At 43.0% G+C, this 25,592-nt stretch overlaps 1 protein-coding gene across 1 annotated transcript in view; it reads left to right on the top strand.

Annotated features, from left to right (window-relative positions):
- LOC309555832 (uncharacterized protein C18orf63) overlaps positions 1 to 24,709 on the top strand; it is a gene marked incomplete at both ends in the record, with an annotated part of 133,837 nt that extends 109,128 nt beyond the window's left edge. Inside the window, one exon of the mRNA XM_082257998.1 lies at positions 24,587 to 24,709. Within this exon, the coding sequence (XP_082114124.1) occupies positions 24,587 to 24,709 (123 nt within the window). The remainder of the gene's footprint in view (positions 1 to 24,586) is intronic.
- Positions 24,710 to 25,592: the final 883 nt, after the last annotated feature.

Below are 25,592 nucleotides of genomic sequence, written 5' to 3'. Positions count from 1 at the left end.
ATCAACTTGTTATGAGTAAAGTTCCGCTTTAAGTAATTAAGATGAAAGCAAAGCTGGAGGCCATACTTTTGGAAGCTGATTACCCAACCAAAGGCTTGATGATACTGAATAATCCTTTAGATATTTATAGACTGTTTTGAGGGAGATGAATTCTTCAGAAGGTTGTCTAGGTCAGGCTTTTTCAACCAGGGTGCCTTGACAAAAAGCCTAAAAATTGCCCAATAATTCAATACAAGCTGGCGTGTGAATGAAGGCTGCCTTTTAGTTACACTAAGTCACAGGTTTTCATTATGCACCATTACAACCCTTTAGCTGCTGGCATCCTAATGAGCAATGACATCATCAGTTGCTAAGGAGGATGTCAGTCGCCTGTGCCCCTCTCCATCAGCAGTGGGGTCAAATTAGCTGAGTGATTGAGAAATATTGAAATACTAGTCAGTACTAGTTTGCAAAAGTGTATTTGCTTTGGAATAATAAATCACCTCTAACGTTGGGTGTCCTACTTAGACTTGTGGATGTTGCCGAATTATGTTAAACTATTAGAATCATTTTTACATTTTAGAATAGGGTGCATAGGGACTGTCCATAATTTTTAAAGGGTGCCTCGAGATTTCCATAATTTTTAAAGGGTGCCTGTACGCTGTTTGAGGCATCTGTTCATTGTGCTGCCATGTTTTTGGAGAAATAAAGACTTTTTATCCGCTGACACTGGAGTGCTGTCAAACCATTTCCTATACAATGGCTCCTGCACCCTGCCTGTCCTCAAGGAATAGTACTTCACACTAATGTACTTCAGAGATTTACAGGGGCACGCTAATGGGCACACTTTATGTTAAGGGGCACGCAAATGGGAACACTTTGATGAGGGGCATGCTGATAGGCTCATTTTTTGTTAAGGGGCACGCTGATGGCCACATTTTGTTGTGCCTATCAGAGTGTCCCTTAACATAAAATGTGCCCATCAGTGAGCCCCTTAACATAAAATATGGCTATCAGAGTCTGAAAAGGGGAACCCACTTATAATAAATTACAAGGAATCTCCACCCTGCGCTAGGACCAGAGACAAAATAATAATGATGCTAATAATAATAATCAGCAGCCACCTAAAAAATATACACAGTCAAACTTAGATGTTAGCGCTATAACAAACTCTTACATCAAGCGGCCCCAAAGAGAATGAATATGAGGTAAGTAAGGTGCTATATATCATGCACCAATACAGATATTATGTAAATAACAGTAAACCTTCCACCCATTGACTCAATATCATATTCCGAATGAGATCAAATTAATCTTGGTCCATATACGATTGCTTAGATAGACAGATATAATTAAATGTCCATGGGGTACACCACGTGGGGTCAGTCCAAGAGGTAGAGACTAAGAGCCGTCACCTCACCTTTGTGCAGCCTCTCCCAATGGTCACTCACTCACTTACCAGAAATCAAAGGTGTATCACATGTATGATCCCAGGCATCTCCTAGAACCTCCTAGAAAGACAATCCTCTTGTAATCATTCAGACAGCATTTGGATGCACTCCAAGGGACTGTCCAGGAGATATGCAGATTAATGCTCAAAGGACCTCTCCAGAACATAAGTATTCACCAAACCTCTCCAGGACATATGCAGGCAAGGAACACAGCATATATATAGAGCAGGGATGGAAGCCACCATAAAAGAGAGGGGGACACAGATAGTGTAATACTGCAAATACTTTATTTCATAAACCCACCTTCTTCCAATGCGATACACCTTTGATTTCTGGTGAGTGAGTGACCATTGGGAGAGGCTGCACAAAGGTGTGGTGACGGTTCTAAATCTCTACCTCTTGGACCGACCCCACGTGGTATACCCCATGGACATTTAATGATATCTGTCTATCTAAGCATACACATATGGACCAAGATTGATTTGATCTCATTGGAATATGATATTGAGTCAATAGGTGGAAGGTTTACTGTTTTTTACATAATATCTGTATTGGTGCATGATATATAGCACCTTACTAACCTCATATTCATTCTCTTTGGCGCCGCTTGATGTTAGAGTTTGTTTTAGCGCTAACATCCTAGTTTGAATGGCTATCAGAGTGCCCGTTAGCATGCCCCTAATTTTATTTTAAGGGGCACTGTTGGCCATACTTTGTCTGGCACTCATATGGGCACCTTTTTCTGTTAAGGGGCATGCTGATGGGAACATTTTGTTGTGCCCCTTAACATAAAATGTGCCCATTACCAAAAAATGTACCCATCAGTGTGCCCCTTAACATAAAATGTGCCAATCAGAGTGCTTCTTAACAAAATGTGGCCATCAGAGTGCCCCTTAACGTAAAATAAGGGGCCTGCTTGTGGGCACATTGCATGTTAAGCAGCACTCTGATGGGTACATTTTATGTTAAATGGCATGCCCCTTGACATAATATATGTCCATTAGAGTGCCACTTTAAATAAAATAAGTTAAGGGGCACTCTGATGGCCACATTTTATGCTAAGCAGCACTACTCCGATGGACACATTTTACATTAAGTGGCACTCTGATAGGGACAACTGATGTAAGGGGGCACTATGGGGCTAATACCTGATCTAAGATGACACTGTGATTCGGACACCTGATGTAAAGGGGCACTCTGATGGGAACAACTTATGTAAAGGGGCACTCTGATGGGCACACCTTATGTAAAGGGGCACTCCTATGGGCACACCTAATGTAAAGGATAGGCACACCTGATGTGATGGAGACACCTGATGTAAGGGGGTACTCTGATGGTGACATCTAATGTAAGAGGACACTCTGATGGGAGACCCTTATATAATGGGGCAATCTAATGGGGACAAATGATGAAGGGGGCACATTTATGGGAGACACCAGATTTAGGGGGCCTTCTGATGCAGAAACCTGATGTAAGTGGGCACACTGATGGGGACAACTAATATAAGGGGGCACTCTGATGGGAATTTCTAATGTAAGGTGCACTCTGGTGTGAACAGATTATTTAAGGGGGCACTCTGAGGGGGACACCTTATATAAGGGAGTATTCTGACGGTGTCAACTGATTTATAGGGGTAGTCTGATGGGGCACCCAATGTATTGAGAGAAAACACTAATGGTGACATTTACAGAGTATTACCAGAGTGTTCGGAAGAAACAGTAGCAAAATCACCAAAAAGCATGGTTTGCGCCAAAAAAAGGAAGGTAGAGGCTGAAAACTGAGGCTTCAAAGATGAAAGGACAGACCAATATATCTTTATTCTTCCTATGGGAAGTTTAAAACTAGTTTGTCTCATTTGTTGCAAAATCGTGGTGATAATAAAAAGTAGCAACGTGAAGCGCCACTACGAAACAAAACACAGTTCATTTGAGCAAACCTATCCACAGCATTCCAAGGTGAGGGCACGTACAAAAACTGAACTGAGAGCCCAGTATGACAGATCCACCAAAGTACTCGCACATTCATTTACAGCCCAGTAGCGTACAAATAAATGACCACTTAAAGTAGGATGGATTTTGGGGCGACACAAAAGACCATTTACCCATGGTTCATTTGTAAAGGAGTGCTTGAATGCTGTTGCTGAAACTTTACTTGAGAGTAAACAAAAAGATGATCTGTGTGGGAAAAAAAATCAACCAAATCCCACTGACAGCGTGAACAGCAACAAAAAAGACAAATATTAACAGAGAATGTATTGGCACAGCTTGATGCCGCTATTTAGAGTGCAGTATGCGTTTCTTTTAGCTATTGATGAATCAACAGATATAACTGATAATGTCAAGCTTTTGATGTATGGAAGATTTTTTTTTACAAAGAAACAAAACTCTGTAAGGACCTTTTTAAGTGTAACACCACTTGAGACACATATAAGAGGACAAGACATATATGAGGCCATTCAGGAGAATCTGAGAAAGAGGACAGATCTGAAAAAAAAGTGGTTTCCATCACCACAGATGGTTCCCCTGCCATGGTAAGAAAGGATTGAGGAGCTGTGGCATGGCTAAAAAAGGACAACCTTGACCTTATTGCATACCACTGCATCACTAACCAGTGTGCCTTTGTATCAGAAAAGTTTGCAGAAATAATGGATTCAATGATGAAACTCATCAATTTCTTAAGGGTATTCTTGTCCTATCAACATTGTTTACTAAGAGAGTTTCTTAGAGAAATTGAAGCAAATGCAAATTACCTTTTACTGCACAACAATGTTAGATGGCTGAGTAAAGGCAGTGTATTGGAACGCTTTTGGTTTCATCAAACAGTAGCCTTCCTAGAGCAACTCAAAAGTTAGAAAGCAAAACAGTTTTCACAGTTTTTACAAGATGAGAGCACAATGGAAAGTATTACTTTCCTAGTGGACATAACATCACACCTTCATGAACTCAATTTAAAGCTCCGGGGCAAAAACAATTCAATCTGTGATTTGATGACCACTGTACACTCCTTCCAGAGGAAACACGATTTATTCAACTAAGGTCTTTAAGGAGAGTGCTTGGATTTCACAAAGGTGAAAGAACTGATTCAAGGAAATAGATGTTTCTCCTTGTGTTGACTTCATAAATAAACTGATTGTAAACTTCAATAAAACGGTTTGACAGCTTCAGTCTTGGACAGTAGCTCCTCCTGCTCACCCACAATCCATTCCTCATTAAAGGGGACCTCAACACCAAACAGGGACGGCATAGACTCCTTCTTTCCCCTGAGGCCGAACGGACATGTGGAGGAGAGGGCAAGATGACGCCGGAGCGGGGGGGTTGGGGGGGGGGGGTGTGGGGAGGATGAGGCATCCATGGCGGCGGCCCGGCCTCTGCAGCAGATAGCTGCTTCACTGATCCCCTCTCCCAGGATGGTGAATGATTCAGCTCTCCCTGTGCCTCTCCCCCCCCCCCCGAGCCAACACCTCCCACGATTTTGGATCTGATATGTCTGATATTATGGGGGATAGAGACCTTAAACAACATATATGGTCTCTCCCCACTAAGGAGGACTTGGAGCGATTTGCTAGCCGAGTGGAAAAGGCCTTCTAGCAGGATATCGCACAACTTAAAGCAGACACATCCCAGCTAGGCAATAGGTTGGAGTCCTTGGAACAGACATTTGAGACTACAGTATACCTGCTCTTTCACAACTTAAGGATAAATGCATCAAACAAGATCACCAGATTGACTCTTTGGTGTTTCAATTAGATGATTATGAAAATTGCAGTCGCAGGGCTAACATACGGATCAGGGGGCTACCTGAAGCCACTGCACCCAAAGATAAAGTCCCAACTTTGCAAGGCATATTCAGGGATATCCTGAGACTTTCCGCCACTGATCCAGTGGAAATTAATAGAGCTCCTAGAGCACTTCGCCCTCCATCGCAAGACCCAGATAACCCCAGAGACATAATTTGCAAATTACACAAATATACCCTTAACCGCTTGCCGACTGCGCACAGTATATTTACTGCGGCAGTCAGCCCCGGCCAGGCAGAGTGATGTAGATCTACGTCGCTAGCCTGTGACCGGCTTGTGAACCAATAGCGGGCGAGCGAGCGCCCGCCCCGGCTCGTTCACTGAGGAGTCCGCGCGTGTGACCGGCGGACCCAATGTCCGCCGGTGACACTACGATCGACGGTAGAGAGGGAGAAAGTCAGGCGGCTTATGTAAACAAGCCGCCTGTCATTCTCCCCTGTGTAAAAATGGAGATCAGACGGTTCTACTATGTAGAACCGTTGATCTCTGTTTTTACAATAGTACACATGTCCCATCACAGTTAGAAACACGCCCCTAGGACACACTTAACCCCTCCCTCTCCAATACAGTTAACCCCTTCCCTGCCAGTGTCGTTTTTACAGTAACAGTGCATATGTATAGCACTGATTACTGTAGTAATATCACTGGTAGCCCCAAAAGTGTCAAAAATGTCAGTCAAGGGTCCGATCTGTCCGCCCCAATGTCGCAGTCCGCAAAAATAATCGCAGATTGCCGCCATTACTCGTTAAAAAAAAACACCAAAAATGACCAAAATCTTTCCCGTAGTTAGTAAACGCGATAACTTTTGCGAAAACCAATCAAAATTTTTTTTTTTGCGATTTTTTTTTTTTTACCAAACATATGTAGCATAAAACAAATTGGCCGAAAATGTTAAAAAATTTAGATTTTTACATTTTTTTTGGGGGGAATTTCATATAAAGAAAAGTGAAAAATATTGTTATTTTTGCAAAATTTACGCTCTTTTTTTGTTTATAGCGCATGATCAAAAAATCGCACAGGTGATCAAATACCACCAAAAGAAAGCTCTGTTTGTGGGGAAAAAAGGACGTGAAATTTGTTTAGGTACAGCGTCGCACGACCGCACAATTGTCCGTTAAAGTCACACAGTAAAAATTCGCAAAAAAACCCTTGGTCAGGAAGGGGGTAAAATCTTCCAGGGCTTAAGTGGTTAAGGAGAGAGTTGTGCAGCAAATGCGGAAAAAGCCCTTCTATGATTCTTCTTTTTTCAAGATCTCTCTAGACGCATGCTAATGCAACATAGAGCACTGTGCCCTCTTCTTGAAGCGCTAACCAAAGCAGGAGTTTCCTACATGTGGGGATTCCCCTTTAGCATCCAGGCACGGAAGGATGGATTGTTCGTTATTTTACGCACTAAGGATGACTTGCCGCATTTTCTTTCACAGCTAGGCCTCAGTCCTGTGGATTTTCTGGATTTGCGCCTCTCGATGGATGTTCACCTACCTTTGGCTATTCCTCCATGGCTACCAGCTCGATCTAAAATGCGCTCCAGAGGCCGCAAGAGGCAATCGTCAGTCGCCACCCCACCATCTCTGGCGGGCGACTAGGCAGCACTTATTTCCTTTTCTCTACAGCTTCTCCCACAACGGCTTATGGACATCCGTATTATCTGCCTCGCATGATTGGGGACACTATTGACTAGACGCTTGATATTGCCTTATCTAGAGGGGCCCTTTCCCCTCCTTCTCCTTCCCCCCACCTTTTTTTTTCTCTTCCTTCCCTCCGCCCTCTCCTGAAGCCTCGTGGACCCATAGACCTGGATGTGAGTCCTGGGTGCCCCTGAGATCACGGTAGATTATCTGCCATTTTATTTTTTCTAATTGTATATATATATTATATATTTTTTTTTCTTATCTGGGAAACCCGGATGCCTCAGCAGGCTAAGTCTGTAGCACGGTGGGGTGTGGCTCAGTAATGATGCCATAAGGGTGTGTTCCTCTGGGAGCTCTGTGATTCACAGCAGTGCTCCGGCCTCATGCAGCCAGCTAACCTGACCCTGCCTTGAACCTCTGCACATGTCAGGCTCTGATAACCCGGCGAAGCGTTTGGAGACCGGTAGGAGACCGGACATTGCGACATACTTCCTCCGGAGCCCCGCAGCTCGGTGTGTCTCCTCTCCAGCTGAGATGGCGCCGCCGCGTCCACTCAACACCGGCCATATCTCGCTGAAAAAGCTTTCTAAACCGACACAGGGCCATTCAACGGATACATCTGCTTCCCCTCGAGGCTCCCCACAGCCGACCTCCATAATGGACAAACCACGGGCAGACACAATGGATGGTCATCCATCCCCTGGTCAACTAGAAAACCCTCAGTCTTCAGAATGGAGAGAACTGCTCTTACTAATACCGACAAAGCAGGATATAAATGAGATGGCAGCATCGATTGTGAGTAATCTTTCTCTTGAAAATTAATGCCATAAAACAGCAATTTACACAAATAGATAACAAAGTAGCTGCTGTGGGGGTGGCCCAATCTATATTGAAAGTTGAGTTAATGCTATAGAAAACTCACAGGTCCATATACAGAATCAACTAACCATTTTGCAACTCCAACAGGATAACAGTGAAAATCGCAGCCGGAGAAATATTAGGCTGTGGGGGGTCCCAGAAACAGTTCTGGGCCCCGAATTAAAGACGGCAGCTTTGGGGATATTTAACAAATTGTTGGAGCGCCCTCCTACAGAGGAGATCAAAATAGACAGAGTAAATAGAGTACAGGCACCCAGCAGCGTAGGAGAAGACTATCCACGTGATATATTGGTCAGAATACATTTCTACTCCCTTAAGAAAGATATTATGCGACGTGAATGGAATCAAGGTCCTATAGACTTTAAAGGAGCCCCAATACGGCTCCTAGCAGACCTCTCACGTTGCACTCTGCGGATGAGGGCCATAATAAAACCATTGCTAGCTGGCGCTACATATCACTGGGGTCACCCGTTTCATTTGGTGGTTTCACAAAATGGAAACTCATTTGCTTTGAGATGGCATGAACAGATACCAGAGCTATTCTCTTTCTTGGAGACCCCTCTAATATCAATTCCCAACTGGCTAAGCAATCTGTGGAGTCGGATCTCAGGGGGATCCCCCATGTCACGGTTTAGACATCCCCGGAGAGAGGGTCCTGGTCCATTAGAAGAAGAGACTCTTGTGGAGGGCATGGCCCCTAACAACGTTTAAAAATTACATGGAAAATGTTCATATTCTCTTATTTTTTCACTATATCTCTAGATATATTATCCTGGACTTTGCTGGAAACCCCTGTCCTGCCCCTTCCCCCCTTCCCCTTGGTGCTGATCCCCCATCGCCCAGATGAGTAATGTCCTCTGCCTGGTCGGTTGGAGGTCACGCATTAAGGATATGAGGTTCGGTAGTGTGATTTCCATACACTATCCAATCTTGGAAGAAGATCTACCGACTCGAGATGTTTTACGGACTCCACAATGATTTTTTCCCTTTTTTAATTCCTGGGAAATACAAGGTGGGGATGTTGCTTTTGGGGATGGGGGGGGGGGGGTTATGGTAAGGGAGGGGGATATAATTGTCAACTCAGATTATTTAAAAATGAAGTATTGAATGTGTGTGCAGGGGGGTTGTAGCTCAAAAATGAGTAAGATGCTTTGTAGGCCGACACCCTATGGTCACATCTCCTTACTATCTTTTTTTTCTTTTATCATTTTTTTTTTATATATTTTTTTTTGCCTGCCGGTGAACACCTTTTATCTTACGGCGTTTTGCTGATCACTTCTCCCACATTAGGAAGCGCCTGGTTGCGCTCGGTTACGGTATAACCAATTTTAGTAATACCAGTATAGGTATATAGCTGCGGGAGGGTTTTTTGGTTTTTGTTTTGGGCCTCCAGGGTAGCCATGTCACCTAGCCCTGCACGAGTGGTCTCAGGATATAAGGTAACTACCCTTAATGTAAGAGGTTTAGCCACCCCAGAGAAACGGTCACGTCTTCTATCAGATTTAAAACACAGTCATTCACATATGGCATTTTTACAGGAAACTTATTTTCGGAAGATGCCATTCCCAGGCTATATAATAGGGATTTCCCCTGGGTGTATCATCCTCCCTCACCAATACCTAAATCAAAAGGAGTATTCTCATATCTAAATTTTTGCCCTGGGTGTTTAAAGAGGAGCTGATAGACCCAGGTGGAAGATTTTTTTTGATTAAGGTAAGGGTTGGTCAGACAACGGTAACTTAATTAAATGTTTACCTGCCTAACTCAGATCATATATCTTTTTTACAGCTATTGATTACGGTAGTTTTGGGGTTTTGAGAAGGGCACCTCGTGATGGGTGGAGACTTTAATTTTATACCTGAACCCCTCCTGGATTCTTCCAGGGGAAGTTCATGTATTTCCCATACCCGGTTACGCCGACTGCAGCGGGAACTGTCTCTCCTTGACCTGACTGACCCTTGGCGACTGATGCATCTAGGTGAGCGGGATTATACCTACTACTCTCCGACCCACAATGTCTACACTCAAATAGATCGCATTTTACTCCCTCAAAGTGATCTCCCCTTGGTTATCTCTTCACATATCAATTCATTCTCTATATCAGACCACGCTCCTGTCCACGTAGTTATTGCATGGGAATCTGGACATGTAAAACAATGTACTTGGAGGCTCAATGAGTCATTACTCCAGTTCCCGGAAGTCAGGGGGGAGATAGAGTCTGCGATTTCTAATTATTTTAAAGATAATATGGATGATTCACTATCCCCATCTGTAATTCGTGGAGTCCTTATGCGAATAGGAGCTCGACGTAAAAGGGAACAGGAAAGTAGATTGACAGTCCTCTTCTCACGGATAGAATCTCTTAGTAAACAACACAAGCAATCCCTAGCTGTGGAAAAATTTGTCCCCTTAACTCAAGCCAGAGAAGAATTAAATCGCCTCCTGTTTCAGAAGACAATTAGAGGTATGGCATGGGCTAGGAGACACTATTATGAATTTTCAAATAAACCAGGTGCGATGCTTGCACAGGCTTTAAGGGGCCCGAGAAAGAGAACACATATATCTCATATACAAACGCCTAGTGGACGAGAGGTTCATACCTCGTCTGCTATTTCGGACGAGTTCTATTCATTTTATCATTCTCTTTATAATATAACAACCCCTGAGAGAATAACTTCCCCTAGCGAGGAGAGGGAATTATCAGAGATCTACCTCCGAGAATCAGGAATGCCCACCCTTACAGTGGAGCAGGCATCTGCCTTGGAAGGGGCAATTACTATTGAGGAATTATCATCTGCCCTCTCACAATTTAAACCCCATATGGCCCCTGGACCAGATGGGCTTTCTTTGCCATATTTCCAGCAATTTCTGGCATATTTAGGTAAACCCCTCCTGGAGCATTTTAATAATGTAGGAGAGGGTGCCATGTTTCCTATTGACTCTTTGAGGGCTTATATAGCCCTTATTCATAAAGAGGGGAAAGACCCCCAGCTCTGCGGCAGCTATAGGCCTATTTCCCTTTTAAATTGCGATACCAAATTCTTTGCAAAGATCCTTGCGAATTGTCTAGTGCTGCACATCCCCCGCCTGGTGCATTTTGACCAGGTGGGGTTTGTGCCGCATCGGGAGGCAAGAGATAACACTATAAGGGCTATTGATCTGGTACACGAAGCATGGGTTTCACATACTCCAATGGTATTATTATCTACGGACGCGGAGAAGGCTTTTGACAGGGTGGCCTGGAGCTTTATTGGAGCCACCCCGTCATACTGTATATAGGCGAGTAAATGAATGGTGCTCGGATTACTTTCCAATCTCGAATGGCACCCAGCAGGGATGCCCACTATCACCTCTTATGTTTATTTTAACGTTGGAGCCCTTTTTATGCTCAATACGTCGATCTATCGACATTTCAGGCATTCGGGTTGTGTTTTTCATCACCAACCCAATAATAACACTTCCAAACATCTTAGCTGCTATTAACAAATATGGCATCCTCTCTAATTACAAGATTAATCTCACAAAATCGGCAGTACTCAATGTATCCACATCATTTCAGGGGGAACATGCTTTACGAGTCTCATTCCCATTTTATTGGGCTGAGGGATCATTAGCTTACCTGGGGATCCAGATTACAGCTGATCCAGCTGATTTATTTAGGAGGAATCATATCCCTATGTTGGGGATTTTGAAGAGAGACCTACATGCCAATCATTGACCCTGACATGGTTTGGACGCTGTAGCATGCTTTAGATGAACATCTTGCCCAGATTATTGTACTTATTGCAGGCATTACCGATTGCTGATGCTATGTCTTTTTTTCAACAGATCCAGAAAATGTTTTGCGCTTTTATATGGGCCTCCAGATCTCCTAGGATCAGGCTTCAAGTCCTGTCCCTTCCAAAATCAAAGGGGGGAGTAGGCCTTCCGGACATGCTCCGATATTACCGCGCCTCTCACCTCGTCCGTATCTTGGACTGGCATTGTAATTTGGCCTCTAAGCGATGGGTGGGTCTGGAGATAGGTGCAGCTGGCCAGTTGACCCCCCCCCCCCGGCCCCTTGGTCCTCTTTTTCGCCTATGGACCCTATCTTATCACACCCTACGATAGGTACCACTCTATGAGAATCTCGGAGAGTCCAACAACATCCAAAGATGGCTCCTGCGCCTTCCCCTCTTATCTCTATACTTGGCAACCCGGATTCCCCCCCCCCCCCCCCGGGATGTACAAGTGCTAAGATACGTGGACTAGCACAAATTGGAAAGATACGATTACTTGAAGTATGGCAGCAGGGCCCTGTACCCATCCATGGGGAGATCGCTGCATGGCCCGGACTAGATCTGGACCACTTCAGTATTTATCAATTACGACATTTCCTCCTTTCTGTTGGACAAAGGGGCTATATACCATGGGCTTTAACTCCTTTTGAATCCTTATGTAGAGCAGGGGATCCCCTCAAACATACTCTATCCCTATTCTATTCAATCTTGGTGGAGGAACAACAGCTGTCGTTTCTATCTCAATAGGAGTGGGAACTTTGACAAAAAATCAAAAGAATAAGATCCTAACACTGGTGCATAAATCTTCTATGGACTGCAAATATCAGGAGGTGGGATATAAAATATTAACTAGGTGGTACGAGTACCCGTGTTGATGCATAGGATGGGAGCAGATTGCTCAGACAGATGTTGGCGTTGCGTGTCGGAGGCGGGTTCAATGCTCCACATTTTTTGGACTTGCCCCCTACTGCAACCCTTTTGGATTAAAGTTGCGGCAGTCATTAAGCAACTGACTGCAGTCGAGGTGGGAGACGATCCAGCGCATTGTCTCCTCCACCTCACGAGAAGTTTAATCCGCAGATATAAGATTTCCCTGACACTCAGACTTCTTAATGCTGCAAAGGCATGTATTCAGTGGTGGCTGGTGAAGTTTTAAGATGGTGGGGCGCAAGACCCTGCCCTTCCATTTAACCCCTCCCATTTCTCAGAAGCCCCACCTCTTATAGACTCCACCCATTTTGTCCCCTGTAATTTGCTTGCGTGAACAAATTCTCCCAGTATATCACATATTAAGGGGTCCATCAGTACTAGTATATCCCGTAATAGGGAGCAGGGGCCCCTATTATGGGATATACTGTGAGAGACACCCTATTATGGGATACACTAACTGAGAGTGGCACAAACCCCACAGTACAGACCCTCCAGCACAAACCCCTCAAGCACAAACCCCGCACAAACCCCTCAAGCACAAACCCCCTAGCACAAACCCCACAGTACAGGCCCCCTAGCACAAACCCCACAGTACAGGCCCCCTAGCACAAACCCCACAGTACAGGCCCCCTAGCAAAAACCCCACAGTACAGACCACCTAGCACTACAAGACAAGTGTGCTCTTGAGCGGGTTTCTAGAAAGTGTGCCACATCCCTAAGTCATAAGACAAAATGTGGGAATTCCCCTGGGGTGGGACTTTAAAGGCAGAAAAAGACAAAATGATAAAAAGGTTTTTTGAAAAAATAACAATTTTATTATAGAACAAAGTATATATATTAAACATTAAAACCACAAGCAAGCAGAGAACATCACATATGTCAGAAACCAACCACACACTACAAAGTTGATACCCAACACGTTTCGAAGTGGCAAGGCAACTTCTTCATCAGGGGTTACTTTGGGTGGTTTTCTGTAGATATTAAATACAGTGATAAGACCACTTAAATGTAATTCACAAAAAAAAAGCAGATCAGTCAAGAAAAAAAAAAGGATAACTTTTTAGTATAATTAACAATTATAATAAAGAAAAAACTTACATGGTTTCCTGCATAGAGGTTTTTACTGCTTGCTAAGATTAAAAACAGAACAGGGTTGGTTTTGAGCCTGACTGGTGCTGTATGGTCTGGACAATCCAATAAATGTGGAAATGTGCAGAGAATACTGCCAAAGGATGTGTCACCTGGGTAATGGACAGCTGGAGTCCAAATGGCAGAAAAGCTTGCTGAGCGTAAGCCAGGGAGGACTAAGATAAGAAGGGAAAAGAACATGCTTTTCACTAGTTATAAACTAAATCCAGAGAATAATAATTATATAAATGATCAAATATATGTGTCAAATTTATTAGTAAAGATGTCATAGTGACAGTGTATTCAAATTGAAGCGAAGAGGCTAAAAATATGGCATATATTGTTTGACTATTGTGCCAAAAATGTCAATAAGACAAGGTTTGGCCGTTTAAACGATTGCTTTCCTTATATAAAAGAGAAAAATATTATATATATTCAAAATGACTTAATCCATAATCTTTGGTCCGCACCTTCATTCAAGGGTTGCGGCATTTGGCTCCCCGAGGAGGGCTCCTTTGCCTCCCTGGGATCTGAATCTGGTTTTGTCAGTGTTACAAAAACCTCCTTTCGAGAACATCAGACAGATTCCTCTGTCTGTGTTGTCACAGAAAGTTGCTTTTCTGGTGGCAATTACGTCGGCTCGCAGAGTGTCTGAATTGGCAGCCTTGTCCTGACGTTCTCCTTATCTGGTACTTCATAGAGATAAGGTGGCCCTGCGACCGAGTCAATCTTTTCTTCCCAAGGTGGTTTCTTCATTCCACCTCAATGAGGATATCGTGTTGCCTTCGCTGTGTGCACGACCCAAGCATCCTAAGGAGTTTGCCTTGCATTCTCTGGATGTGGTCCGGGCGGTCAAGGTCTACCTGTCCGCCACGGAGTCGATTCGGCAGTCTGATTGTCTATTTGTTCTTCCTGAGTGACCTCTGAAGGGATCGGCCGCCTCCGCTTGGCATCGTTTTGGCATCTTCGGATGCTTCTTTTGGCCGCAAAGTTTTGAGTGCAGTTGTTTAAGGGGACATTATTTTTCTGTCCCTCCTTATGGGGTGTTTGTTCTGGTTTTGTTCCAGTTTTTTCCTGTGGGCTCAGGTTGTTACTAGCCCGGCTATTTGCGTTACCTTCTAAATTGGTTGCGTTGCTTTCCCACCCCTCATACCTGCACTGCTTTTGGACGTCCCATTAGTGAAGGCTAATACAATCGGGCGGTGACTGTCAGAGGACGTAAGAGAAAATAGAATTTTTGTAAGAACTTACCGTAAAATTCTTTTTTTCTGAGTCCTCTGACAGTCTCCGCCCCCACCCCTCTGGTTTTTGGATCTGGGGGTTGTTGCCTTCCAGTACTGCTTGCTACAAACTGAGGTAATATCAGATTGGGTTCTGGATAATGGCTGAGGGATGGCCCCCTAGTTGCGTGCTGAGGTACAAATGTTTTTTTTGTATTAACCTGATAATCAATTATCTGCCTAGCCTGCTCCTGCAGAGTGCGCCATTACCCATTAGTAAAGGCTAATACCATTGGGCGGCGACTGTCAGAGGACTCAGAGAAAATTATTTTACAGTAAGTTCTTACAAAAATTCTATTTTCTTAATAGTTTTAAGTCAAAAGGCAAATACTATTCAGGGGACACTAATAAGTGTACCACAAGTAGTAAAGATATTTAGTCTCCTACTTGCTATAAAGCTACAGTAATAGACCTGTTTTACCATTCTACTGTGCTTGTCCCTATATGGGTCCAGGCTTTGCCCGTCATGATGGCCATACCTACAAAGGGACCATCAGGTTTTGAGATCCATACGAATGGACCACGGCCCTGGACCTGTATAGCATCCCCTGGCTACCTATCAAGTAGCCCTCATTGCGGAGGTGAGTGCCCAAGTGGGATCTAATGCCCAAAGCAACATTACACACTGTCCCCACAGTGTGATAGTCTGGGCACGATTCCCAAGGTATTACTGAGGTTGCATTGATTCAGTTGCACTGCAATCAACCATTACCATTACTAACCTAATAGATTTTAAATAAATGATGTCACCTTTTACCAGTTCTTTTTGAGAAAGGTTGAAGTTCCTACATAACCCAGAAATCAATAAACTCTACTTTGTTTGAGAGAAAAAAAATTCCCCTCTGAGTGATCGATGTACATTACAAGAATTGTAACAAACTTTGTTGCAGATTCCTACCTTTTGTTATTCTGAAGAAATCCCTGTGTGTTTGTCTGTGCCCATGTGCAGAAGTGAGTCTAATGGCAGTTGTTTCTAAATTATCAGCAAGCTGCTGCACCTGCAAAGCTCTAATAAGGAAAATTGCAGGGCCTGCATCCCTTTAGATAAGATTTCCTATTGGGAGTATCTTGCTAAAAATGACATTTCTCTTTCGTTCAGTGACATACACAGCTCCATGTCTTCTAGACCCTTGGGCTTATGCTGCTCTCTCTTCAGGAGTTGGACTAGGTGGTAACAATCTTGGCTATGCCCTTGAGGCATTCCTAGGGGGTATACCATCACTTCCTGCTATAGGACTTCAGTTTTTTTCTGCCTAGTCAGGAGTAAGGACATGGCTCCCTCCTAGGATCTGCGGTCCTGGCATTTTTTCCTTTTTAAATGGACGCACTGGATATCCTAGATCCCTATGGTCTCCCACATCTGGCCTGCGAGCATGACCGAACTATTAGCTCTGCGCTAGGTTGGCCACGACATAACTCCACTGGACTGGGGCTGGCCGGCAAGTGAAACACCTCGCGAGGTCGCATAGCCCTGGTCACGACAGCAGTCATGATCAGAGTCGCAGCGCACCTCGGGCACACTTCAAGTGCGGTGGACTGCCAGGAGTGGTGCCCACCTAATGCCAAGGTGTGGTGAGTAGTGTCCCCCCCTCTTTTCTCTGGGATTTGCTGGGGTGGTCGTGGGCCCTTCCTGGGGATGGTTGGCCCCCCGTGTCCTTTCTCCCTTTACGTTTTCCCCCTCTCCCTAGCAGGGTTTCCCCTGCATGATCATCCTCATTTGGCCCCTTTTCCCTCCCCTAGTCCCTTTTTGGCGTGCATGGGTGTTTTTTGGGGCAGGGGGTAAATTTGTGCTGGGCCGGAGGGCGGTGGGAATGTGCCGCTGGCGGCCCCCTTTTAGGGGTGCTGGCACTTTTTGCACTACAGGAGGTCCCTGTGGGGCTCCCCTCTGCTGGACTATTACTTCCCTTAGGTCCAGTGGGGTCCCGGGTTCTGCATGGCGCCGCCATTTTGCGGTGGATGGTTTTCACTAGCCTCGACGGTCATGTTTGTGTAGTCCGGCTGCCATATTTTGGGTTTCCCTGTGTAATCTACATATAGCGGCAGCCATTTTTTTGTGGTCCGGTGCGGTGACATGCAGCAGAGGACTTTAGTGTCAGTGTCGATGTTTCCTCTTCCATCGCAGTGTGGCAGGCTGTTTGGCGCTCTTTTTGCGGGACTGTGACATTGTGGCGGACAGATCAGACCCCTAACTGATATTTTTGACACCTTTGGGGTGACCAGTGACATTACTACAGTAATCAGTGCTAAAAATATGCACTGTTACTGTAATAATGACACTGACAGGGAAGGGGGTTAACCCAGGGGTGATCAAAGGGTTAAGTGTGAGCCTAGGGGAATGTTTTCTAACTGTATGGGGGAGGTACTTCTGGAATCAACACAGAGACCTGTGATCCTAAATAGGAGGATCACAGGCGCTCTGTGTTCATTCCAGAGAAAACAACTGTCTGCTGTGTTTACAACAGCAGACTGTCTTTCTCTTTCCATGGGGAGCGATCGCAGGTGCCTAGCGGTAAGTCCCGTGGATCGGCTTTCCTGCTTCCTCCACCTCCGGCGACGCACACCCCCCCCCCCCCCACCAGGAGCTAAGCTGAAACACACAATCTCTGACAGAAGAGCGGCCTGCTTTGTTTACATAGGCAGGCGGCTCTCCTGTCAGTTTCTCTGAAGACAGCAAGAGGCCGGCGGCGATCGAGCCCGCTCCTCCCGCGGTCTGGCTCCCGCTGTGTCTAATCCGCATCTAAGACCTCGGGCACATAATCACGTACATGTACTTGATTATGCACAGCCAAGCCGGCCTGCCGCAAGCCGCCCTGCCGCAGTAAATCTGCGTGGGGCAGTCGGCAAGTGGTTAAAGAAGGACTTCAATACAATATTCCGAAACATGTGAGGTGTTTCTGCATAATTTATGGTAGGTAATCGAATGGTTCATTATGGATGGCCATGTCTATGCCATATTTTTTTATATAAAGTGTATTCTTGTTTTACTTGCATTCATTGTTCAAGAATTGCTATCCATGTAACTTTTGGACATTTGTGTATGCTTTTGTTATTTACTGTTTTAATGAAAAAACGTAAATATTTCATACATTCACGTTTGTCTTTAAAGTTCATGAGGGTTTTTTTTGGTGCAGCTATTACACACAACGTTTGGTTTTTACTTAAAAGGGTATAGGAACCCACTGGACACCCAGCAATAGCACAATGGCTGCAAAGGTATCCAGTGCACCCCCGTGTTTATCTGTAGAAGTGATCAGGAGATTCTAAAACTATTGCAGACATTTGTTTTTTAAACCTTTCATTGCTATAATGTGTGAAACATGTTCTTGCCAATGAGATAGGTAAATAACCCTGTCATTACGATCACAATCTTGATCTAAAGCCCCCCTGTAGAACAGAAGCATGTACAATATGCTTACCTTTCCAGCAGCCTGTTTGTTAGAACTCCATTACAGAATGTATGAGCAGACCAAAGAAAACAGTGCGAAGCGAGGAACATGTATTCAACACACCTGGAAGTGGTGGATACCTGAAGCGGCTGGGGATCAGCAATATAATGGAATTTTAACATACAAACCAACGTAAAGGTAAATAAACATGCGCTTCTTTTACAAGGGAGCTTTGGTTAACGTTCATAATCCTAATGATATCAATGTAATTCTACGCTTGTTTTTCTTTTTTCCAAGCATAAAAATAAGCATTGCTGATGGACTGTCCATGCTACAGCTATACATGTATTTGTTGGAAGTATACTGGGTATTTTAATGCTCTTATCACTTTTTAGCATTAATCTAACATCTGTATAGCAAATTAACTCTTCATTATACTGAAGACTGTTTGGATTTACAAATCCCTAATTTAGGTCATTTCATAGTACTGAATACTATATAACTAGAAGTTAAGAATATTCAATGTACACTAATAGTTTTTTTTATTTACTTCATCATAAAAAGATCCAAATATGTCAATGTCTGTGTAAGAGTCTGATAGAGTCATTTTTCGTTTTTTAAAATGGTAACCATGGCCGTTGCTTAGAAACAGATGCTATACGGATGTGCACACCGCTGTTCATGACTGTGTCTGACATCGCTTTGTTTCAGATGTGCGTTTTTGCTCTACAAGAAACCTGTGGTCACATAAAAACCTACTATAAAGTTAAAATGTTCCCCACACCAATCTATGTTCTACAATGATAAAATCTGTGCATTATAGTAATTATATCTATAATGTGTTTATTTTGAACACAGGAACAATTCTTTGACTTTCGTTCTAAAGGGTGCAGAACTAAGCAAAGCATCAAAGAGGTTGGTGTATTAAAGCATGCAAAAAAAAATGAGGTAAGTGTCATAGGAAGCAACAGGATGCTGGTTCTATCTGGGGGTTACTCCTGGAGTGAAGTAGCTTGAAAACAGGAGCATAGCAGAAATCCATTACAGAGCAGTGATAGAAATCGGAGCACAGTACAGACACACAAGAGAACAGGTATTATTAGGATTATTCTGTTTTGCCAGCTCTGGGAAAATGGCTCTCAACTAGGTGCAGGGGCAGTGAGCTACTTGGCATTACCAGAGCCTATGAAAGAATTACATGGGCAGCAGGACAATGTCTAGTATGCAATCCATATGATTGCCTATCTGTACAGAAACAGACAGATATACCGACACAGACAGATATATAAGATATAGGGATGATCGAACTTATGAAAAGTTCGGTTCGACCAAAACACCCGAATTTCCCCAAAATGTTCGGTTCGGATTCCAGAACCCCATTGAAATCAATGGGACCTGAACTTCTGGAATCAAAAAACACAATTTTGAAGCCCTAAAACCCAATAAATGCCCCTAAAAAGTGCCTAGGGTTCTGGGTCATGCCCCAGGGACTATGAATCAGGCAAAAAAAGTTCTTAAAAATTGTCGTTTTTGATAGAGAGCCAATTATTGAAAAAATTATTGGAAAAAAAAATTTGATTTCTTTTGATTTAGTGTCTGGGGGGTCTAAAAGGTGTACCTGTGAAGTTTCAGCTCTGTAGCATGTCCAGAACCAGAAAAAAAAACAGATTATTTTTCTTAGAATTTCAGTAGCGCAGGGATGGTGTTACCCTCCTTTCACACCTGGGCGTTTTTGTTTCAGGCGTTTTTCAGGTGTTTTTTTAACTTCTGTATAGGGGTATATATATATATATATATATATATATATATATATATATATATATATATAATATATGTGTATATATATTATATATATATATATGTGTATGTATATATATATATATATATATATATGTGTGTGTGTGTGTGTGTGTGTGTGTGTATATATATATATATATATATATGTCACCCTGACATGGCAGAGTTTGGTCACCCTGACATGGCAGAGTCAGTTCACCCTAAACTACACTACGGTCACCCTGACATGGCAGAGTCAGTTCAGCCTAAACTACACTACGGTCACCCTGACATGGCAGAGTTCAGTCACCCTGACATGGCAGAGTCAGTTCACCCTAAACTACACTACAGTCACCCTGACATGGCAGAATCAGTTCAGCCTAAACTACACTATGGTCACCCTGACATGGTAGAGTCCGTTCACCCTAAACTATACTACGGTCACCCTGACATTGCAGAGTCAGTTCAGCCTAAACTACACTACGGTCACCCTGACATGGCAGAGTCAGGTCACCTAAACTACACTACGGTCACCCTGACACTTAAAGCTATCCCTACTAAAACTAGATTTTTGAATCTAACTATAGTGGTATATAGTACCCTAACTACACTGCATATCCCTTTCCTCACACTAAAAGAACAGCTCCATACAGCAGAGAAACACAAATGCTTCCACAGCCCCTGTATTACAGTGCTAGAGGTATGGCGGGGCTATGGTATATACTGGGGGGCGTATGGGGGGCGTATTCACTCCTGATTGGCCTCTGGACCCCATAGTCACTCCAATCACATTCCTAGCAGACTCCTGCCCCCTCAATTGATTTTTACTGATGTTTCTGGGCCAACCACAGGCTTTTAAAGCCCAGTTCCTGTCCCATTGCATTTTGGGCGGTCCTGGTGGCCGAATTCCGAACTTTTACCGCAAAAAGTTCGGAATTCGGATGGATTTCGAACACCCAATGTTCGGGTCGAATTGATGATCGACCCAAACTGTTCGATCATCCCGAATAAGATACAGAAACGGCCTCCAACACAGAGAGCTGAACAAAACAGGATCAGAAACCAAAGCCCACACAGGTCAGATAACAACATATACATGACAGAAAGGGTTATCCCAAATGCAAGAACTAGGGGTGGCGAAAGTGTAAAAATCTAAACAGACTCAGATGGATGCACCAGGGCTAGCATGTTAGAATGGAGGCAACATGTTTATTGTTTGATGAAACAAATATAAAGCATATATAAATTATATAACTGATTAAGTTAGTGCATTTCATTTTGGTTATATTAGTAACTGCTCAGTTGACCCAAGTTGCAGTACCTTTTACATGCCACACTTTGTTGTGTAAATGTCGTTCTGATTGTTTCAGTTAAACCATGTTTTTGATAGAGACTAGTGATGAGTGGACTGGCCTTATTCCCTTCTCTTATTCTAAAGGGGGCTTCCAGATTCAGATAATTTCACCCCTACCCCACAGATCCCAACATCTGCTGGGCCAGGGTTGTGGGGATGAGACCCTTGCCCCCATCAACATGTTGCCTTGCCAGGGAGGACCTTTGTCAGATGTTGGGGGTATGAGGCCTGGTATTGTATGTTGTTCTTTTTTTTTTTTTTTGTGGGGTCTACCTTAAAAATGATTACCATACCCTCATTCAGCCTGGGTGACCAGGAAAGCATAAGGCAGAAAATGTGACCCCCCCCCCCCAAAATAAAAAACATACCAGGCCACTCGCCCCTCAACATGGGTGGAGTAATCTACTACCATTCTTCATGTTCATTTAGCATGGTTGCATCCAAATGTTTGTCTGTCCTCTTTATTCTACATTGGATCTTCTTCCATAGAGAAAAAGATGTAGGCCTTATTCACATTAATGTGCAAATTCAGACTATTTATTATGTCTACTTTTGCTCATTAGGTCTCTTGCACACTGAGGTAAATAAAATGCTTTTCAGTTTTTTACTGAACTGAAGTTAGATTCATTGTTGTCTATGGGACATTGCACACAGCTGAGTAAAGATGAGTAATACACTGATGAGTACAGGGCAGTAAAACAAAAATAGAAAATTTTACATTTGAATGCAGTAATTTACTCGTTTACTCATCTATAAGCATGTATAAATGAGTACAATACAATACTGACAATGAAGAAGAATTTTACTCGTCTATACTGTCACGCACCTATACTCAACATTCCTCAAGTCTGCACACACAGTTTTTGCCCCCCTTGCACATGGGCATCACATGTTTCTGAGTAAACATCAGTAAATTATGACACTCGTATGCAAGGGACCTTGATCGACTTTGCAGAGCTCTCTCACCTTTATTCTGCACCTTACAGCCCCAGAGAAAGTAAATTGGATTGAGATTTATTGTCTTCTCTGTGGTGTTTATCCGAGCATAAGATCAGATTTTCCCATGTGTTGAGTAATTGGTTTACACACCAATTCAAAGAAGCATCAGTGTTTACAGTAGTACAAGAATATGGCCACATGCAGCCATTTACTTATATGGAAGGCTATATGCAGCACGTGTGGCTACCTGGGCATGCGAAAGCACTGGAAGATTTACACTAGGTATAAAAAATGACAACATAAGAATTTAAACTTAGCGCTTCTTCCACATACTAAACACTTGTGCTAAATTATATATATATATATATATATATATATATATATATATATATATATATATATATAGTGTTAGTGCAGTCAATAATAGGTAAAAAAGTGCAATAGTCCATCAGTGTAATCAAAGTGCCAGTGTGGGCTATTCTTTCCTGTAAAGATTCAAGTGCCACTCTGTGCTCCCCTCCTGAGTCCCCACTCACCAACAATAAGATTCAAAACAGCATGGTATTTATCCTTCCATCCAGTGGATGAATCTAGCTCCTTCCTTCTTCTTCGATTACAAGGCTCTCAGCATAGTGGTAGTATGCAATCCAATAAAGAGAAAAATGTGCATAGCGTAATACTGTTTAATTTATTGAAAATTTAAAAGCAAATGCACTTGCAACAGTAAAAAACATTCAAACATGTATATAAGCAAGGATCCAGCTGTCAGATTGACGTCACTATCTTGTCCTAACGTGACATGTTTTGCCCCTCCCACAGGGCATCTTCAGAAGCTGTCTTTATGGACATTGCTTTGTGCACTGGTCCAAATCATTTGGTGGAGGGGGGATTATAGTGTGGGGTTGTTTTTCAGGGGTTGGGCTTGGCCCCTTAGTTCAAGTGAAGGGAACTCTTAAGGCATCATCATACCAAGATATTTTGGGCAATTTCATGCTCCCAACTTTGTGGGAACAGTTTGAGGTTGGCTCCTTCCTGTTCCAGCATGACTGCACACCAGTGCACAGAGCAAGGCACATAAAGACATGGATGAGCAAGTTTGAGATGGAGGAACTTAACTGACCTACACAGAGTCCTGACCCCAACCCCATAGAGCATGTTTAGGATGAAATAGAGCAGAGACTGCTAGCCAGGCCTTCTCGTCCAACATCAGTGCCTGACCTCACAAATGCGCTTCTGGAAGAATGGTCAAACATTCCCATAGACACACTCCTAAACCAGGTGGACAGCCTTCCCAGAAGAGCTAAAGCTGTTATAGGTGCAAAGAGTGAGCCAACTCATTATTGAATCCATGGACTAGGATGCCATTAAAGTTCATGTGCGTGTAAAGGTAGGCGTTCCAATACTTTTGGTAAGATAGTGTATGTTTTTTTATCGTTAATTTATTAAAAATGGAATCAGCAGATCAAATCCTAGAAAACAGGCTCAAATGAGCAAGCTGCTGGGGCAGTGTGGGGAATTTGGTGATCTTTGATTTTTTTTTTTTTCTGTTAATGCTGGTAATGTCTGGGAATTAGAAATGAATCTAAGGTTGTATATACACTGCCCGGCCAAAAGAAAAGTTTCCACCTGGAATTAACTAAGCAACTAACTAAACTAAGCATGCAGTAACTATCCTATTGGGTAGTTACTACATGTGTCCAAAGAATGAGGTCAGCTGACTACCTGAATATACTGAATGACCAGTTATTCCATCAATAGATTTTTTTCTTCCCTGATGGCACGGACATATTCCAAGATGGCAATGCCATGATTCATCAGGCTCAAATTGTGAAAGAGTGGTTCAGGGAGCATGTGACATCATTTTCACACATGGATTGGCCACCACAGAGTCCAGAACTTGACCCCATTGAGAATCTTTGGGATGTGCTGGAGAAAGCTTTGCGCAGTGGTCCGACTCTCCCATCATTAATACAAGATCTTGTTGAAAAATTAATGCAACACTGGATGGAAATAAATCTTGTGACATTGCAGAAGCTTATCGAAACAATGCCACATCGAATGCGTGCCGTAATCTAAGCCAACAAAATATTAGAGTGTGTGACCTTTTTTTTGGTGATGACTTTTTTTTTGGTCAGGCAGTGTATTTTCTCACACAGCTAGCACACCATTGTTTAAGTATGATACATTTTTTACATATTTGATTCCTGTCTACTTTTGTTTCTTAACTCTGCACCAATAATATGAGATTTTATGTTTGTTTTTGCATTTTGTGTTGCAGTTGCACAAACTGAGTAAAGCCACTCTCCAGAACCTGCTCAAACAGCATGGGATTTTTACCAAGGCCAAGACCAAAAAAGAACAACTAGTGGAACAAATAATGCAGACCCTTCAGGAAATCTAGTTTTGATTTTGTGTTTTTGAAGTTATTTTAGTGACTAATACATTCTGAATCTACTGCTAAAATGTATTAAAGGATTAGCTGAGTTTTTTATATGTTGTTTATTTGAATACATATGAGCTTTGTTTGCTTAGGCTGAATTTTAATTATACCTATGTTGTAGAACTGAAACCTCTAACTTTATTTTACTGAATGCCTTTTAAAGGATAACTATATCTTTTACCAGCTTTTACGTTTACCCCCCACAAACACAATAGGCATCCAGTCCTCATAACTCTTTTCCACATTGTACATAGTCCTGTTGCCCACTGCCTGCCCACTCCAGTGTTACATTTCAGAACGTTGTGTCTTCTGTGGTCCTTGCTGCCTGTTAGAAAGATGCACATTTGACTTGCACTCCCATGAGCTATAACTGCGATATCACATGCATAACCTCCCAATAGTCATCAAAAGCTGCAGTGGACACATATTTATGAAACTTGTTGTGGAAACACACAAGGAACAGGTATAGGTATCATGGAGTCTGCAACTGAGGTTTGTATTATGTATGCCTATTGTGGCTAGGAGATCAAACCTTACGAAAAATATAGGTAAATGTGCAATTGTCTCTTAAAGGGGTTTTCCAGTAGCACTGAAAAAGATGATTTGTACTACTTGCCCCTAGCATGTTCAGGTCTTGTGGGCTTTCATGTATTTTAGATTTTACTTTTGCGGCACTGCAATTGCATTATCTATTTAAATATAATGGTACTCTGTAAGCACCATATATTTAAAAAAAAAAAAAAAAAAAAAGCGTCAGTTGACCAAAATATATATAAGCAACAAGTCAATATGTGCCAAGGGACAAAGGCTCCTGCCTTTATATGAGCTCATGTTCGAAATTCAG

The sequence above is a fragment of the Pelophylax lessonae genome, assembly GCF_965119305.1.
Source record: "Pelophylax lessonae genome assembly, chromosome: 5".
Taxonomy (NCBI): domain Eukaryota; kingdom Metazoa; phylum Chordata; class Amphibia; order Anura; family Ranidae; genus Pelophylax; species Pelophylax lessonae.
The sequence above is the reverse complement of the archived record's forward strand: the minus strand, read 5'-3'. Positions and strand labels throughout refer to the sequence as shown.